This window comes from Oryza glaberrima, chromosome 4, assembly GCF_000147395.1.
Source record: "Oryza glaberrima chromosome 4, OglaRS2, whole genome shotgun sequence".
NCBI lineage: Eukaryota > Viridiplantae > Streptophyta > Magnoliopsida > Poales > Poaceae > Oryza > Oryza glaberrima.
Window position 1 is genome coordinate 22,459,652 of NC_068329.1, and position 17,115 is coordinate 22,476,766.

Sequence of the window (17,115 nt, forward strand, 5' to 3'; positions counted from 1 at the left end):
TCAAGTCCGTATTTCAGTCAGATGCTTGGTTTGGTCAAGGTTAATCGAAATATCTCTTTGATACAAAGGGGTGGATTAGGAAGAGATGAATAGAGGGGGACTTATCTCCTTGCTCCTTCATTCCCTCTACTCTTCCTCTTCTCCCTCTTCATCCCCCTCCCATCTCTTCTTCTCTCAACGGTGATTTCACATGACTCAAAATTTTGGCTTCGCGCGCGCTAGTAATGGTAGATACTTTCATTGTTAATAACCTATTCAGATCGGTGTCATTTTAAATTATATCCTTTTTAGTAAAATTGATAAATATATGAATGCATTTAGTTTGCTACCAAATATTAATACTAATGTTTAGTGAATTTTAGTAATAACACATTTATGAGTCTGTCATAGATGTTAGCAATTTTCCAAAAATTTAGTACTCCTATTGCTAAATTTTAGAAAGGTTTATTTTAGTACTAATATGAACATAATACTAACCTATCAAAATAAAAGTTTTTTTTCGAGGAATCAAAATAAAAGTTGAACCAACGTAGTACACTACTGGCCTACTGGGCAGATGCCCGGTAGTATTTGGTTAAAAAAAAGTTGAACCAACGTCGTCATATAAAATTTAACTCAAATCGAATAGCTTCCACTTCAAACCTTAAACACGCATTAATGGTTTCAAAATCTGTAGTACTACAGTATATATATCTACAGCAAATAATCATTTATGATCAATACTCGACAGCTCATCTGTACACAAAACAGGAGTAATTACTAATTAGGGACCGAGAAGTCGAAGGAGGTGGATACCTGAGGGGGCTCTCCGCAAAAAAACTCACCTACTCGACCCAACCCGTCCCAACCAAATCCGTCCATTTTAGATCCGACGGCTCGCAGTGGAGATCGTAACCCAAGAGAATATATAATAAAAAAAAGAAGCGCATAGCCATCGCACGGCGGAAGGACTAGAGGAGAGGATACTTTCGCCGAAACGGGCCCACACTACCGTCTCTTCCCCCCCCTCCCTTCCCTTCCCTTCCCTTCCCTCCCCTTTCTCTCTCCTTCCCGATCTCTCTCTCTCTCTCTCTCTCTCCTCGAGCTCTCGCCGCACGCTCCCAAAAGCGGCGCCGCGCCGAGCTCGAGCTCGAGCTCGCGGCGGGCGACGAGCTCCGGCGAGCGCGCGCGCGCACGCTGACCAGCGGGGGTTTCCCCGTCCGAGCTCGCGCGGGCGTCGTCTCGTCGGGCCCCCTTTTCACCTTTCTATCGGGCATTGAGGGGTGTTCTCTCTCCCCCCAGGCCACCGCTTCGCCTGGCCGCTCGGGCGCTCGCCGCGGATTTTCCTGGCCCGCCGAGTGGCTGGATCGCGGCCAACCGGTAATGTGGGCTCTGATCCCTACGTTCTGCTGTGAATTAGGACTGATTGTGCTGGCTATGGTGCTGATTTGTGTCGTGTTTGGTTCGGTTTGCTCGGGGTTGTGCAGCGGAATGGCGCAGAGCAACTGGGAAGCGGATAAGATGTAGGCGATTTCTCTGTCTTTTGGTGCCTGGTTTCTGCGGATTTTTTGTTGTTGTGTTAGGATTAATTTCCGGTGCTTGTCGTGCAGGCTTGATGTGTATATCTATGACTATTTGCTGAAGCGGAATTTGCAGGCGACGGCCAAGTCGTTCATGGCGGAGGGGAAGGTCTCCGCCGATCCAGTTGGTAATCATCTCCGCTGCTTCTGTAGCCGCCTCCTTTTGGGGTTTCCCTTTGGTTTTTGCCTTGCTAGCTTTTGATAGCAAATGGAGTTTGTGACCACAGGAAAATTCTGGATTTTAAGTAGAGGGGCAGGTTTCCATTTTTATTTTATTTTTTTGAGATGGCAGGTTTCGAGCATTAGTAGGAACGAAAATTTGAGTTTCGATCTGGAATGGGAGTCTTGTGCCATGAAATTTGAAATCTTCACACAGGGGTTGTTTCTGATCAAATCAGAATAGAAAATTTGGAACGTGGAAGTATTTGGGAGACTTTTTCTTCCTTCAAAATTTAAGAAGAGGTGCTCACGGTTAGAGCTTCGAGCTAATGCAGGGTATAGCTTTCGATGTTTGGGGGAAAAGTAACTTGGAGAATGGAGACGCTTGGTGTTCGGTTCACTTGGGTGTCTAGCTTTCATGGTTTTCATTCAGCTAGTCATGTGCTACTTCCATTTTTTAATATATGACGCATTTAACTTTTGTGATTCGTTTGGCTATTCATCTTTTCTAGAAATATCTGTGCATATAGGCAAACATACAATGCATGATAGTTGTGTACATCCACTTTGGATGTAGAGGCCTGGTTTTTTATTTTCTTTCTTAAAAAAACATACAACGCACGCTTAAGTACTTTTGATGGCAGATCTAGTGGTACTCTTTTCACTTTAACTAAGTAACTGAATAAATACTGTAGGTAAAATTTGAAGGAAATAATGAATCATGTTATATATTAAAAATGGATGTAGTAAATAATAGTTTCAACAACTATCTTATTGAGTGGATGGCGGGATTGGGCGGCTTGCTTTGGACATTCATGCATGCTTGTAGACAACATTGGATTTTGATGGTGGAGTACAGATGTATTAAAAGCAGAAACCGCATAGATCTTTTTAGTTGTGGCTCTTTTCATATATCTATCATAATGTAATTGACATATATAGCCAGAAATGATCTATTAATGGTATTTAGCTAACTTAGCTATTGTTCAGCCATTTCTTTCAGCACTCGATGAACTGAATTATGTCAAATTGTCAGCTGTGTTCAAATAAGAATAGATGCATACATTTAGAAAAGTTGTAAAGGGTTTTGAGTTTTGGTAGTAAAACTCCATATAGTAGAACAGGATGCTTAACTTTCTAGAAACTACTGTTTTGTTCTGTGACATGAGAAATAATAATTGATACAGAGTACATTATATTTTGTGGCCCTAAGGAGCCCTAACATGGATAGGAATACATGTGCATAGTGGGACCAGAACTACAGAACAAAGTAATACTAATACAATTTGCATATTTCTTACACATGTAGTAGGTAGTTCTAGACTACTAGTACTATACAGTCAACAACTGATACAGTGCCAAACTAGGGAGCTGAACTAAACTTAGAAAATAAAGAGAAAAACTTTGCTTTTGCCCTTTTAGTTCCAAATACACGTCTCGCTAAGACCAGGCCTGTTAGAAAAGGGTTAGCTTCATCTTTCACGCATTACTCAAAATGATAATTCATTAATTTGTCACCTTTGAACCCTCCATGATGTTTGACCCTAGTTGCTTTTCCCAGCTTAAATGGTTCAGTTCTGTCACATAAAAAACAGCATGCGATTTACAAAAATCTTTAAATCCTCATGAAACGTACCATCACCTTTAATTCCAAATAAACTTCTCACTTACTAAAATTGGCATGTGAGAAAAGGGTTAGGTAGTATGTTTTTGTTTTGCTAGGTTCTTCAGATGTGATAACTACCACATCTGAACCTTCCAATTCAACTTTGGCATGTGGATATCTTCAAAGATGCCAAAAACCCTAGGTGATGATAATATATTTAATGCAAAACACCTAGAACTAATAATTCAATATAGATTTGTGTCACTCCAAGAACTTATGCATGCTGTTTACTTGTGACCCATTTACTACATTAGTTTCAATTCATAGGAGATTCATTCAAGCATCATAATTGTAAATTCTTGTATTGCAGCAATTGATGCTCCTGGAGGGTTTCTCTTTGAGTGGTGGTCTGTTTTTTGGGATATATTTATTGCAAGAACTAACGAGAAGCATTCTGAGATCGCAGCAGCATACCTAGAGGTACCTTTGGAATTGTAAATTTTTAATCACCATGCATGTCTTTTTTAGCTTGTCCAATGTAAATTTCCTTTTCGAAATATAGGCACAGCAAACAAAAGCAAGAGAGCATCAACAGCAGATGCAAATGCAACAGTTGCAGCTAATACAACAAAGACATGCTCAACTGCAGCGAACTAATGCCACTCATCCTTCACTTAATGGTCCAATAAGTGGCCTAAACTCTGATGGCATTCTGGGACCATCTACGGCTAGTGTTTTAGCTGCCAAGATGTATGAAGAGCGCTTAAAGCACTCTCATCCCATGGACTCTGATGGGTCACAGCTTCTTGATGCTAGTCGATTGGCTCTTCTCAAGTCGGCGTCAACAAATCACTCAGGGTAATCCTCCATGTCATTTTTTTCTGATATGTGAAAGCAAAATTGAAGAAATTGAATTTGATGTGCTATCAGCATTCTCACTATTTGTATATTTTATGGAAATAGGCAATCAGTACCTGGGACTCCTGGAAGTGTGTCTACGACGCTGCAACAAATCCAAGCTCGGAATCAGCAAAATATTGTGGGTTTATTGGTTAATTTATGCTGTGTATTTTAAGTTCACTACTTTGTCCATTAGTCCATTAAATGTATACAATGATGACCCAAATATCATCTCTAACAGGATATAAAAAGTGAAGGTAACATGAGTGTAGCACAAAGATCTATGCCCATGGACCCATCATCATTATATGGTCAGGGAATAATCCAGCCAAAGCCTGGATTGGGTGGTGGAGGTCAGCCCATTCCTCTCTGTATATAAGTTCGCTTTTGTTGCTAAAGTAGCACTCTGAAATAAATGCAGTGAACGTGGAACTCATATACTACATCGATTTATATGTTGTTTCTGTGGTGACTATATTGTGGGCATATTCTGAAACATTAAAAGCAAATGCTATTGTTCTCAAGGGAGAAAAATATCCTATTCTTGCTTTGTCCATTCTGATTTTGTTGAGAAATCTCTTTGCTGCTAAATGATTGAGATTCATTTTTCTGTTAACAGTTTTAAACCAAGGAGTGAGTGGTCTACCATTGAAGGGCTGGCCGCTAACTGTAAGCTTCATGAATATAAATTGCCTCATCTGTTCATGCATTTATTTTGGATCTACTGATTAATATTGGTGCTATCATCTTACAGGGAATTGACCAACTGCGGCCAAATTTAGGTGGTCAAATGCAGAAGCCATTTCTTTCAACACAGTCGCAGTTTCAACTTATGTCGCCACAGCAGCAGCAGCAATTCTTAGCACAAGCCCAAGCACAGGGAAATCTTGGCAACTCTACCAATTTAGGGGATATGGATCCCCGAAGATTGTCAGCGCTAACCAGGAGCGTGTTGAATGGTAAAGATGGACAACCTGCTGGAACTGATGGGTGCATTACTTCCCCAATGCAATCCAGTTCACCCAAAGTCAGACCAGACCAAGAATATCTCATGAAGGTTGGTTTTTCTTCTGGAAGTGTGCTTCTTCTTTGTTTTGCAAAAAAATCTAGTTATACCTAAAAGGTACCCACATGCAGCAGACATCTTCTCAGCAAACACAGGAACAACTTCAGCAGCAGCATAATCAGCAACAGCAACAGCAAAACCAGCAACAGCAAACACAACAGGTACCAACTACTGATAGTATACCCAAGCCCAATCTCTGAATTCATCTTCTGTTGTAGAAAATTTAATTGATGTGAGCGTTTACCCCTAAAGTTTTAACCACAAATGTGGTCGAGAAAAAAAAAAGTTGAAACCATAAATCTGCCAAGCAAAACTATTCTTTGTACCTACTGCCGCATTTCTGTAAATAAATTATAAGTGTTCACTGTAGCATATGAATCAGTTAAATATATTGATATAGTGTACACGATGGAATCAAAATGCTGGTCTGAAAAGGCCAATTGAGACGATTTTGTGCTGATGATGTACTGCAGTGGCACAGCTTTTCTACTTTTTTCTGTAGATATAATGATTTAGTTAGTTAGATATGGTGTACACAATAGAATCGAAATGTTGACATGACAAAATCAGGAGAAGATTTTATGCTGGTCTTGTGCTACAAGCTTGCTACTCTTTTCTCAAAAATCAAAATCTGTTTGGGAATAATTTTCCTGAAATGATTCCAAGGGAGACACTGTAGAGGGCATTAAAGTGAATGGGATTTAATTGAGAGCACTAAATCCAACTCTATGTCATTATAGTTATTAATGGCATATTTGCTAAGGATGATGTCTTTTTTTGGCATATCAATTAAGCGGTTGGATTTTGCTTCTGTTTTTTCCTGCATATGTCTGAGACCAATTTGGCGGCATGGTGCATAATTTTGCATGCTCTAATAGACTAATACAACCCCTTGGTTTCCTCACTCAGTCGTTCCCTTTCTCTCACCCATTCACGTGCGCGCGCACACACAAACATGATTTTCCGGCTGAAAATAATTCCCCTCAAATGATTAACTTGCAATTTCCTTCTCTTTCAATGCAATTCATGTTTACTTCTATATGCTTCTCATTCTATAATTATTTATGGCCTCCAGGGCAATAGAAAAAGAAAGCAACCTACATCTTCAGGAGCAGCAAATAGTACCGGAACAGCAAATACAGTTGGTCCTTCGACCAATTCACCACCATCTACTCCGTCTACTCATACGCCTGGAGATGGACTTGGAATGACTGGCAATATGCGCCATGTTCCGAAAAACTTAATGATGTATGGTGTGGAAGGAACAGGACTGCCATCCTCATCAAACCTGGTTTTGCACCTTCTCTTTTCCATTTAACTGTACTGCTTTATCTATCTAATTATTCTTCTATGCCAGATATATAAGCAAGGCTGTCGTTTACTTACAGGATGATCTTGAACAATTTGGTGACATGGGCTCTTTGGATGATAATGTTGAATCATTCTTAGCCAATGGAGATGGAGATGCAAGGGATATTTTTGCTGCACCTGAAAAAAGTCCTGCAGAGCCTAATCCAGTGGCTTCAAAAGGTGATCCTTGACGTTCTGTGTTCTGTAAACATGGAATGTTTCCATGTTTACATGAAATAACGTTCCATGTTTTTTAGGTTTCACCTTCAGTGAGGTAAATTGTTGGCGAACAAACAATAGCAAAGTAGTTTGCTGCCATTTTTCATCAGATGGCAAGATACTGGCTAGTGCTGGACATGAAAAGAAGGTATTGGTAAATGCACTTCTTTTCAGCATCCGACTTTTCTGAATATTGTGGCTTATTTTCTGCTGTCTTTTAGGCTGTACTTTGGAACATGGAGACTTTCCAGACACAGTATACTGCTGAAGAGCATGCTGTCATTATCACTGATGTCCGTTTCAGACCTAACTCTAATCAGCTGGCAACATCATCTTTCGATAGAACTATTAAACTGTGGAATGCTGCAGATGTAAGTCATGATTTTTCCTGTGTGTGTGAAAGTGGGAAGGAGATTACCCAATTATGCCTGGAGTTATGCTGTCCATAACACTAATTCTTTCTGCGCCGTAGTACTGACTGGCACACACTTTCATTTAGAGTATTGATCATTGCAGTATATGTCATAACAAATATACCATGACACTACCGTCTTGGAATTGACAGTATAAGGCAAGACCAATTTGCAAACGAACTAGTCTGTAAGCTATAGTATATGTGTGATTATGGTTTTGGTCTATTAGCTAATTGTAAAGTTATTTGGCACATAAGAGTTCAGTGTGTCGAGACTATGGTATATATTCAATGTTGGTTCTATATTTACTTGATTTGGTACCGTGTTGATTATAAAAGTCCGCTTGTTTTGCAGCCTGGCTTCTCCCTGCATACATTTGCTGGTCATTGCTCTGGAATCACATCACTAGATTTTCATCCAAAGAAGACGGACCTTTTGTGCTCTTGTGATAGCAATGGTGAAATCCGGTACTGGAATGTGTCTCAGCTTAGCTGTATGCGTGCCATGAAGGTTTGTGGCGTTTTTTCCTTAGAATTTGCTTAACATCTTTTGCTTTTTTTTTTTTCTTACGAAGAACCAAGGTTGTGTAATTCATAGATTCATCTGTTTGACTCTGGTTTTTGTTGGACAGGGAGGTACTGCCCAAGTTCGATTTCAACCTAACACTGGACAGTTTCTCGCAGCTGCTACCGAGAATGTGGTTTCCATATTTGATGTTGAAACAAATGGGAAAAAATATACCCTACAGGTTCTGTTCTTATTCAACAACGCACTATGATCTAGCACATGCACACCTCTAATCCCTCAGTTTTGGAGTGAAATTACTGTTTTATATGAGTTGGAAACCTGTTGTTGATCTTGTTATGATATGTAATCATGAATCTAAGGTGTTTGGTTTGCAATATCAGGGCCATAACTCAGAAGTGCAATCAGTGTGCTGGGACAGCAGTGGGCAATACCTTGCTTCTGTCAGTCAGGACCTAGTTAAGGTCTGGTCAATCTCATCAGGAGACTGTACTCATGAGGTTAGCTCTAATGGAAACAAGTTTCATTCTTGTGTGTTCCACCCGGGCTACACCGATCTCCTTGTTATTGGAGGCTACCAGGTAATTATTCTAAAACATGGATCTTAGTCATTTATTGGCAAAACATAGCCTACTTTTATTAGGAAGCAGCTGTTGTAGGAACAACTTGCCATGCATTGTCATACTTGTGTAGTGGCGTAATTTCTCAGCCACAAAAACTGTTCCATTGCCAACCATTGGGAAAAGAAAGGCTTAATAATCTATGGTTCGCGGCAAAATAGACCACATGCAACAAAATTAATGTTAGCTTCGCTTGTAATGATCAAATCTAGTTATGTTTTAATTCAAAACAGCGCCTCCGATGACTTTGATCTTTGTCGCTTATTTATTTCTGATGAAAATTGCAATGATGCAGTCTCTGGAGCTATGGAACATGGTAAAGAACCAGAGCATGACAGTACAGGCTCATGAAGGTCTAATCGCGGCGTTGGCGCAATCACCAATTACAGGGATGGTGGCTTCCGCGAGCCACGACAACTCTGTCAAGCTGTGGAAATAACAATGGCTGCACTTCGGTAACATAGTTTCTTATAGTTAGTTGAAAGTTCTTCAGCCGAGGCATAGAATGGGTCACAGCCGAAAGATGCTGTTGTTGTTGTACTGTATCGGGAGGCAATAAAAGGATGTCGAATTTGAACCGTTCAGTGCTCATTGCAGCGAGATTGTGGGAGTTGCATTTATTATTTATTTATTTATATTAATAGGTGTTGGTGTCGCCCAAAATGATCAAAGAAGAGGAAAAGGAACGAAGGCCATAGTAGGGGCTCTGTTTTATTTTATTTATTTATGTTATATGATATGAAATGTAAATGGTAACGTGGTATTCACAATATGTATGGCGATTGATGATAACACCAGAGCCTCGTTGCTCTATACGCCTCAGCCTCAGACTGGAAATGTTTAGGGTTTGAAATGTTTAGGGTTTGTTTAGTTCGTGAAATAAAAATTTTTTAGTGTCACATCAGATATTTGATTAGATATCAGAAAGGGTTTTCGAACACGAATTAAAAACTAATTTCATAACTCGCCCTTTTGAGTTTAATTAATCCATCATTAGCACATGTGGATTACTAGTTATGGCTAATCATGGACTAATTAGACTCAAAAGATTCCTCTCACGATTTCCCCCCTAACTGTGCAATTAGTTTTTCTTTTAATCTTATATTTAATGCTCCATACAGGCATCCAAAGTCACGATGTGATGTTTTTGGGAAAAACTTTTAGGGAACTAAACAGGCCCTTAGTGATGATCACAAACGAAGTTTTCTACGTCTTTGGTAAGATTCAATCAATCAAGTGTATGTGGTTGAAGAAAATATTTCATGCATCCAGCAACCATCAGATCAATAAACTGGTGGGTATCATGCATGCCACAGTTGATGCTCAGATATGATGCTGGTACAGTTGATTATAACCCTATCTTCAATTGCAAAAATGATATCCAACACCCCCAAAACTTGTTTCCCAACAGTAACAATGTAGTGCCTACAATGATGAGTAGTTGGACAACGTTGTCATTTAGTCCCTTTCTTTAGCTATCCTCTTCTCCTTTCTCTTTTGCTCTCGTGTACCTATAGAAGAAGAAAGATCAGAAGAAATTAATAGATAATGCTGACAGACAGCGGACATCTATTTAACATGTCTACTAAGGTGCTACAATCTGCAGTATTACATGCAAGCCAAACCGTACGGACATACAAAGATTTTTGCTGTTCAACCTCTATTTAGAGTAAGCTTCCTAAAGATGCATATTCATCACTCATCAGGTAGTTTGCCTGCTTCCTAAAGAAGAGGGGTAGAAGAAAGCTTACTTTTCTTCTCTTTTTGCTTCTTTCGCCTCCAATTTTCAGCAAGCCTTCGCTTTTCTCTTTGCTTGTCAATGCTCACACACACCTGAAAAAATACAAAATCACTAAATAGATAAGCAACACCAAAATATACCATACCATAAATCCCAAAAATGATGCTGGCCCTGAACAGAAATAAATAATCTTGTAGAAAAATCTCATTTGCACAAACCTCTTGCCCAGAATTCTGAAGAGCTTGCAAGGGTTCTATTTGATCCTGACCAATAACAACAAATCGGGATCCTTTATTTGCATTTACACTAGCACTGCCCTTAACATTCCTTTTGGACAACTCTTCCAGTTGCTTTTGAAGTAACGGTGAAACACCAGCCTGAATAATTGTTTTAGTGATTCAAGTCAGATAAGTTGATATAAGATACAATAGCAGTTCCAGAAACAAGAGCTGTGCCAGTAAACTAACCCCAGCTAAATAGCGCCGCGAAAAAGTCTTAGGCTGCAAGGGGCGTTGCAAGAGCTCACTCAAATCCTACATCAATTCACAGAAAAATATGTTGAAATATAGGACAAACTATGAATACCTCATAACAACTTGGTTTTCCCAAAAACTACACTAATTATATAACCGACCCTGCTATAATATTGTAAATCATTCAAACCTGTTGAAGCTTCTGGAGGTTCGCAGAAGTTGCTTTCCTTTGCTTATGCCCCTGTACACGTTCCTCCTCACTGTCACTTGTCTCCAATAATAATCCCATGGACTCAGCATTCCTCTGAAGCCATGATTTGTTGGCATTTTCCTGAAAAGCATGCAGATGCAAGTTATAGCCTACACTAACAAGATATCAATGATTAATTAACACATATCAGAACGATTTTTAAATGAGGCAAGAAATACAGCAAACCAGAGGGGCCTTGCCTGGGAATTTTTACGTGTAATCTTGTCAATCTGCCGAGCAAGGGTGAGCCTATTCATTACTGCAGGCATGTAAGCATGGTCAACAGGAAACTGCTGGAGGTTCTCCTGTCAATGTCAATCAAGGATTACAAAGCGTTACTAGATATTTTAGTTAAAGAAAGAAGGTAACATACATTGACATAAGTTGAGAAAGAACCAAGCTCAGCGAGGGTTAAAAGTGCACTAGTGGCAACTAGGAGAAAAATAAAAGGATCTAGATGGTATGAAACAAAATGAACATAGTGACCACAAACATCAATTAGGTCCAGCCATGAGATCGTTCAACATTTCAATGCAGGGTTTATGCAGACGATGAATGAAAGCAACATATGAAGCACAACAGCTACATATGGTGGACCTAGGATCGTTTTAGAGCCTTGGGTGAATATATGAGTGGACGATCATAGGCATCGTCGGACGACGGACAATAGTAAATGCAGGCCACCTACAATGTTGTGGCCCACTGACGAGACCCAGTGTCTGCAAGGGGTTGCAGGGCCTTGGGTCTGCCAATCATTACAAAGCAGACTAACTTTAGGGCTGCATTCTTTCATTACTCCTACATGGTAACTCAAGTATGCAATTGAATATCGTGAAGAAAAGTTTTGCATTACTACAAAAAAAAGCAGTATGCAAAAAATAATAATTCAAGAAAGCTCTAGGTTAAAGCACTATGTAAGGAAATTACCTTTGACAGTGACTTGCAAAGTGAGTAAAACTTGGCCTTGTCTGCAGGAGAGATTAATGCAATGCTGCAACCTGCCATTGATTTCCGCGCTGTCCTTCCACTTCTGTGGATGTAAACCTAAGAAGCAATAGAATGTAAAAAAAAAAACTCAAGTTGGTGAGCTCGCAGCATAGGGATCGTTTAGGTTGAAGAAATAAACAAAAATACCTACATCGGTTGAGTGTGGCAATTGATAATGAATCACAGTTCGGACATCATCAAAATCCATGCCCCTTGCAAAACCATCAGTTGCAACCAAAATTGAATTTTCACTTTCACGGAAACGATCCACAGCCTAAAGACACAAAAATAACACAAATTTTCCACTTTAAAAAGGTATAACTAAATAATAATAGCATGAAAAGTAGTTTTAACTGTGTTTCCATTTTCGACAGGTACAAGAAAAGGAGATTGATTGAAAATATGCGTGAATCCATGTATAGTGTCAAATGTACGTTCCATAAGAACAAAGCAACAAGACTGAATTCTACCCTAATAACCATATGGGAGTGTTTTGTCTTAGGAATAAGAGTGGGATATGAATCATATAGGGTTAGACCTCATTTATGGCCTGGATTGGGGGATTGAGAAACACACCCTACCAACCCAATCCCTGATCCAATATCCAAAAAGGTCCTGGGCTCACATAATGGGGGGAATACAAAATGATACTGTTTTTAAATCAATAAGATGTTAAGCAAACTGAATGGAAATTCCATCAGCTTGCATACATTTGAAGATAAACCTTATGGAAGAATTACCTTCATGCGAGCCCTTTGTTGCATTTGAGCATGATTTGTCAGGACATTAATTCCAAGAACTCGTAATGTAGATGAAAGGTGACGTAATGCAGCTATTGATGTACAAAATATTATTGTGCGGCCTTGTCCATGGACACTCAATATATAATACAGGTAGGCATCCTTATCATCATCACTACACCTGTAAATCAAACAAAAAAATAATGTGACAATTTAATTTTTCCATGGAAAAATAAAAGCTAGAAAAACGACAGTTAAAACCCCCAAAAAATCTAAAAGCAGAAAATACATACTCAATAAAAGACTCTTCAAGTTTCTCAGGTAAGATAGAAGCCTTCGTCAGATCAACTATTTCTGCGTTAGGTTTCATACCGGCCTGCTTCGAAAGTGCTTCAATAGAACTCAAATCAGTAGATGCAGACGCTTTTGCAGTAACTAGGCCTCGCTTCAACTTTTTCCGAAAATTAGCTGAGAGAGCAAGTGTTGCTGAGAATACAAATGTCTGTCTCTTCTTTATTTGCAATATAGGCACAGTTTCGCAACTTGGAGTGGTCCCAACAGTTTGTTCATCAGAACCGTTAGTCACTGGTAACATCTCAATGATAGATTGCAGTTCATGGAAATGGCCTCGCTCTATCATTCTATCAGCCTCGTCCAACACGAAGAATGATAATGAATGTAACTGGGTACAGAAACAAGCAATGTTACAATTAACACTATATCTTCAGCATAAAATTATCAGAAAATAAAAACCACAATGAGAAGAAGGTTATAATAAATTTTATTTGTATAATAGAAGTGTATGTTCTACTTCTATCTTTCTTACAAAAGTGGGGCTTTGCTATGAACTAACAAGGCAAACGAAAGGCACAAGAAATGATGAGCATGGATAGGAATCCTGGTGGTCAAGGGTGGAAAACCTTATGCAAGAAAATAATAAGTACTGAAAAAAGTTCGCCTAAAAAATAAATTGGATTCAACATGGCTTCAAATGCCTTATTAGGATCCCTATCACCTAAAGTATTTGTTATGTGCCATTTGCTCTCACAAGAAAACATCACAAAATATTTAACTCAATTCAATCACTCATGCAGAAAGATCCAAGTTCAGATGAACTTACCCTACATAATTTATTCTGCATGTGACATTTTCACAGGTATATATATTATATGCTCATGACACATTGAATTATTGAATTGTCAGCATTCAGAGTTGCATGCCCATAACATTAATATATGCACTTTCAGGCATTCATACCAACCTTAATTAGGTGTTGGTTGCCTGTTGACATAAGCTCCCACAATCTTCCTGGGGTTCCAACAACAATCTCAGGTTTCCTTTTCAGAAGCCGTTCTTGCTTTTCCATGGATAGACCACCAACAATGGGAACAACTTGGATTCTTAAGAACTTGGCTGCTTCTTTTAGATGATCGCAGACCTGCAAATAATAGCAGTGACATAAGCAATGGCACACTACATTACATATAAAAATAGGAAAATTAGGTGGCACCTTGCACAAAATATATTCTAGGGGTAAAAATGCAAAGTCCAGTGTTAATGTCATCCTCTTTTTGTTACAAGGCTAAATGCAAATTCCAGTATTAATACCTGCTTGGCAAGCTCCCTGGTGGGTGTTAAAATAAGAGCACGAAGTGGACTTTCTCTAGAATTTTCATCTTGTGTACTCTCATCCTCCCGAGACAATCTCATGGCCTTCTCTTGTTCTTCAAGAAGGCGCTGCAAGATAGGGAGGCCAAAAGCAAGTGTTTTACCAGAACCTGTCTCTGCTGCACCAATAACATCCTGTTACAACATAAACATCACCACAGTTAGAAGACCAAAGGCATGGAACAAAATAAATAGTATAAAAAGATATCTCAGTTGCATATTCTCTTATTTCCACTGAACTGAGAGGGGTCCAAGCTGGCATCATTAGTTTATGGCACTTTATCCAGGTATATGTTAGGCGACTTTTAAATGTGGAATCATAAGAAGAAATGTCTAACTTCGACTAAATAAAGTAGGCTATCAAGTTAATAACCAAAGCAACAAATGGTGCATAAGCAGGTGAATAATGAAATAGAAGTTCATCATTTTCCCATATAAAAGCTTGGCCAATGGCCTACAAGTTAGCACTTGACGAACCTTGCCTTGATGAGCCGCTGCAGGAAAGCAAGCCTTTTGTATTGGTGTTGGTTCTTTGAATCCAAGCCTGCGCACCGCTGTAATAAGAAGAGGGTGCAGTCTAAGCTCTCGCCATGCATAGACTTCATCCTCTCCCAAAACCAGCCCATCATTGTTATCTTGTTCCATGTCATTGCCATCTTGCATATCTGTGAGCACACAACAGTATTAAGTAGACTCGCATTGCTGATCCGACAAATTTAGTAACAATGACTGCTACAAACCCAGACAGAAGAAATGCTGAAACTTCAGTACGTGAGATACCAGATAAAATGCTCCTAAAAGCCTTTAAGTGAAAGCAATTAGCACCTTCCACATTGTCATCGGAGACATCTTCCTTGCTCTCCAATTTTTCCTCCATTTCCTTCACCTTTCTCTTCTTCCTGCTCCCCCTCTTCTTTTTCACCCTCTTCTCACCCTTCTCTCCCTCCTCCTCACATTCAACTACCAAATCACCATCACCAGGTAAAGCATAGTCATCGTCACCTCGCTTCCGCTTCTTCCTCTTCTTCTTCTTCTGATCCTTTCCTGCCTTCCTGTCAACTTCTCCTAGATCCTCCACGGCACCGCCAAAGATTCCGAAGTCCGCCTCGTCGATCTCCTCAAGCTCCAGGAACCCTACCGCCCAATCAACCAAACACCTCCTCGTCAGAGACCAAACGCATTAACTGAACCAAGGATCCAATACACGATAAATTCAAACCCTTACCTCCTTCCTTGCCTCCGGCGAGTACGAGGAAGGGGTCCTCGACCATCGAGGCGGCGGCGGCAGCGGCGGCTCTCCTAGGTTTCTTCGCGCCACGACTCTTCTTTCCCTTGCGTACCTGGCTGGTCTCCTGAGGCGGACTGGAGGGATCCGAGGACTGCAGCTGCGGCGGCGGTGGCGGCGGCGGTGGCGGCGGCGGCGCTGCGGCCATCGGAGACGGAAGCGGCGGGTTGGGGGGGCGGTGGCGGTGTGGGCGGCAGCAGGAGGGGGAAGAAGAGGCGAGGGTTTTGGTTTTGGACTTGTTTCCTACATGGGCCTTTTTGGGCCTAATGGCTAACGGGTCAACCCGTTGTGGCTCGACGAAAAAAAAGCCCGAGCTGAAACGGCCCTCCCTCCCCAAGTTGGATCGTTATTCTTGGGTAAGCCTGGGCCGTTCGATGGAGCTTCCGTGGCCCAGATCGCGTAGGGCTGAGGGGCGGAGAGCCGGAGACCATGTTGCACGCAAGACCCTGCACGAGCATAATTTTACGTTTTGCACCTCGTGGACTTGGATCGGCCAGTTTTGGATAACAATCATCCAAACCCGTATCGTTTTCTGCAACTTAGACCACGATATCTAGAGTTAAGTGAAATTTACTTCAAATTTTGTAACACCAGCACTAAGTATAGCTTAGGTAGTTAGTGATGAAACATGTTAAGTTATATACTTGGCACATATCCTCGTATTTATGGCTAATTTTTTAGTGGTCGAAAGTAAGGCGTTACAGTAACTTTGCCAAGATCAATATATGTCGGAGCAATTTTGGAGGTGCTCGTAGCCGTAAGGATAGAAAAATATTCCTGGTTTGGGGCGTTTTCAATGAAGTTTCCATAGCCAAGATCGAGTAAGTGCAAACATTCGAGATTGTTTTTTACATGACACCCTATTTGACATGATTTTTTTTCGCACCCTCTTGAGTTGGATCTCTTATTCGAAAAGAGATTTTGTGGCCATCGTCTACCATATGTCTATATGACTTTGCCATTGACATGCTCCACTTCATGGGAACCTATGTTCTATCTGTGGCGCGTGTTCTCGACTTGGTTTTGCATTGACTAGTGTCGCAATTGTGCCCTCAAGATTGCAATGTCTTCAACAAACGTTGAGCATAGCGTGGCTCCAGGGGTATGCGGTTATGGGCCTCTCTCGAAGCTCTCACCCCTTATGGGTAGTGCGACGCTGTCATGTCAAAAATAGTTATAGCTTGCAATTTAATGTGTTAGTGTCTTGATGCACCCTAGCAAACTAACTAGAGTCTTTTGGGTTCGGCGCCAAGCCGCCAACAATCTGCTCCCTCCGTCCAAAAAAAAAGCCAACCTAGACACCGATAAAGACATTACATAGTACAACGAATGTCTCATTTTTTTTGTTGGCTTTTTTTGGATGGAGGAAGTACGTCAGCAGGTTGTAGGGTTGGCTAGTTAGAAAATGCTATACATCACATTTCGAGAAAAAAAAACAAGGGGTTTTTTATAATATCATTATTTGTTTTGTGATTAATGTTTTATCTCCATCTCCAACGAATCTCTAGGACTTCTACGGGTTTGTCGAGTGGTTAGATTGCAGGATTAAGGTTG

General features: G+C 40.4%; 2 protein-coding genes across 5 annotated transcripts; one reads left to right on the forward strand and one right to left on the reverse strand.

Moving 5' to 3' along the window:
• The first annotated feature begins 1,040 nt into the window (after nucleotides 1-1,040).
• LOC127770648 (transcriptional corepressor LEUNIG_HOMOLOG-like) lies at nucleotides 1,041-9,316 on the forward strand. Of its 3 annotated transcripts, none has more exons than XM_052296444.1 (18): nucleotides 1,041-1,364; nucleotides 1,467-1,502; nucleotides 1,590-1,687; nucleotides 3,695-3,804; nucleotides 3,887-4,182; nucleotides 4,288-4,363; nucleotides 4,466-4,577; nucleotides 4,844-4,893; nucleotides 4,979-5,281; nucleotides 5,362-5,451; nucleotides 6,366-6,581; nucleotides 6,679-6,820; nucleotides 6,898-7,007; nucleotides 7,081-7,230; nucleotides 7,627-7,782; nucleotides 7,904-8,020; nucleotides 8,181-8,378; nucleotides 8,713-9,316. In XM_052296444.1, exons 2-18 carry the CDS (start codon nucleotides 1,471-1,473, stop codon nucleotides 8,854-8,856), a joined length of 2,400 nt encoding a protein of 799 aa, XP_052152404.1. In that variant the 5' UTR covers nucleotides 1,041-1,364; nucleotides 1,467-1,470; the 3' UTR covers nucleotides 8,857-9,316. The 3 variants fall into 3 exon arrangements, with proteins under 3 accessions (XP_052152404.1, XP_052152403.1, XP_052152405.1); XM_052296443.1 differs by having other exon boundaries at nucleotides 1,041-1,359; XM_052296445.1 differs by having other exon boundaries at nucleotides 1,042-1,359; nucleotides 5,365-5,451.
• A 338-nt stretch (nucleotides 9,317-9,654) lies between these two features.
• On the reverse strand, nucleotides 9,655-15,752 carry LOC127770647 (DEAD-box ATP-dependent RNA helicase 13). Of its 2 annotated transcripts, none has more exons than XM_052296442.1 (15): nucleotides 15,502-15,752; nucleotides 15,102-15,410; nucleotides 14,754-14,941; nucleotides 14,217-14,411; nucleotides 13,870-14,046; nucleotides 12,902-13,290; nucleotides 12,609-12,789; nucleotides 12,020-12,142; nucleotides 11,809-11,925; nucleotides 11,082-11,186; nucleotides 10,822-10,962; nucleotides 10,626-10,691; nucleotides 10,377-10,535; nucleotides 10,169-10,250; nucleotides 9,655-9,928 (listed from the first exon to the last, which is right to left on the reverse strand). In XM_052296442.1, exons 1-15 carry the CDS (start codon nucleotides 15,707-15,709, stop codon nucleotides 9,876-9,878), a joined length of 2,493 nt encoding a protein of 830 aa, XP_052152402.1. In that variant the 5' UTR covers nucleotides 15,710-15,752; the 3' UTR covers nucleotides 9,655-9,875. The 2 variants fall into 2 exon arrangements, with proteins under 2 accessions (XP_052152402.1, XP_052152401.1); XM_052296441.1 differs by having other exon boundaries at nucleotides 15,057-15,410.
• Between the last annotated feature and the right edge of the window lie 1,363 nt (nucleotides 15,753-17,115).

Bases quoted from the DNA above. Each gene is read 5' to 3' on its own strand.
- LOC127770648 (XM_052296444.1), top strand. From the start codon at position 1,471: ATGGCGCAGAGCAACTGGGAAGCGGATAAGAT. The intron at 4,578-4,843 runs GTCAGCCCATTC...TTCTGTTAACAG, and splicing joins GCCTGGATTGGGTGGTGGAG to TTTTAAACCAAGGAGTGAGT. The intron at 5,282-5,361 runs GTTGGTTTTTCT...ACCCACATGCAG, and splicing joins ACCAAGAATATCTCATGAAG to CAGACATCTTCTCAGCAAAC.
- LOC127770647 (XM_052296441.1), bottom strand. From the start codon at position 15,709: ATGGCCGCAGCGCCGCCGCCGCCACCGCCGCCGCCACCGCCGCCGCAG. The intron at 14,047-14,216 runs GTATTAATACTG...TATTATTTGCAG, and splicing joins CCAGGGAGCTTGCCAAGCAG to GTCTGCGATCATCTAAAAGA. The intron at 10,963-11,081 runs GCAAGGCCCCTC...CATGCTTTTCAG, and splicing joins TTACACGTAAAAATTCCCAG to GAAAATGCCAACAAATCATG.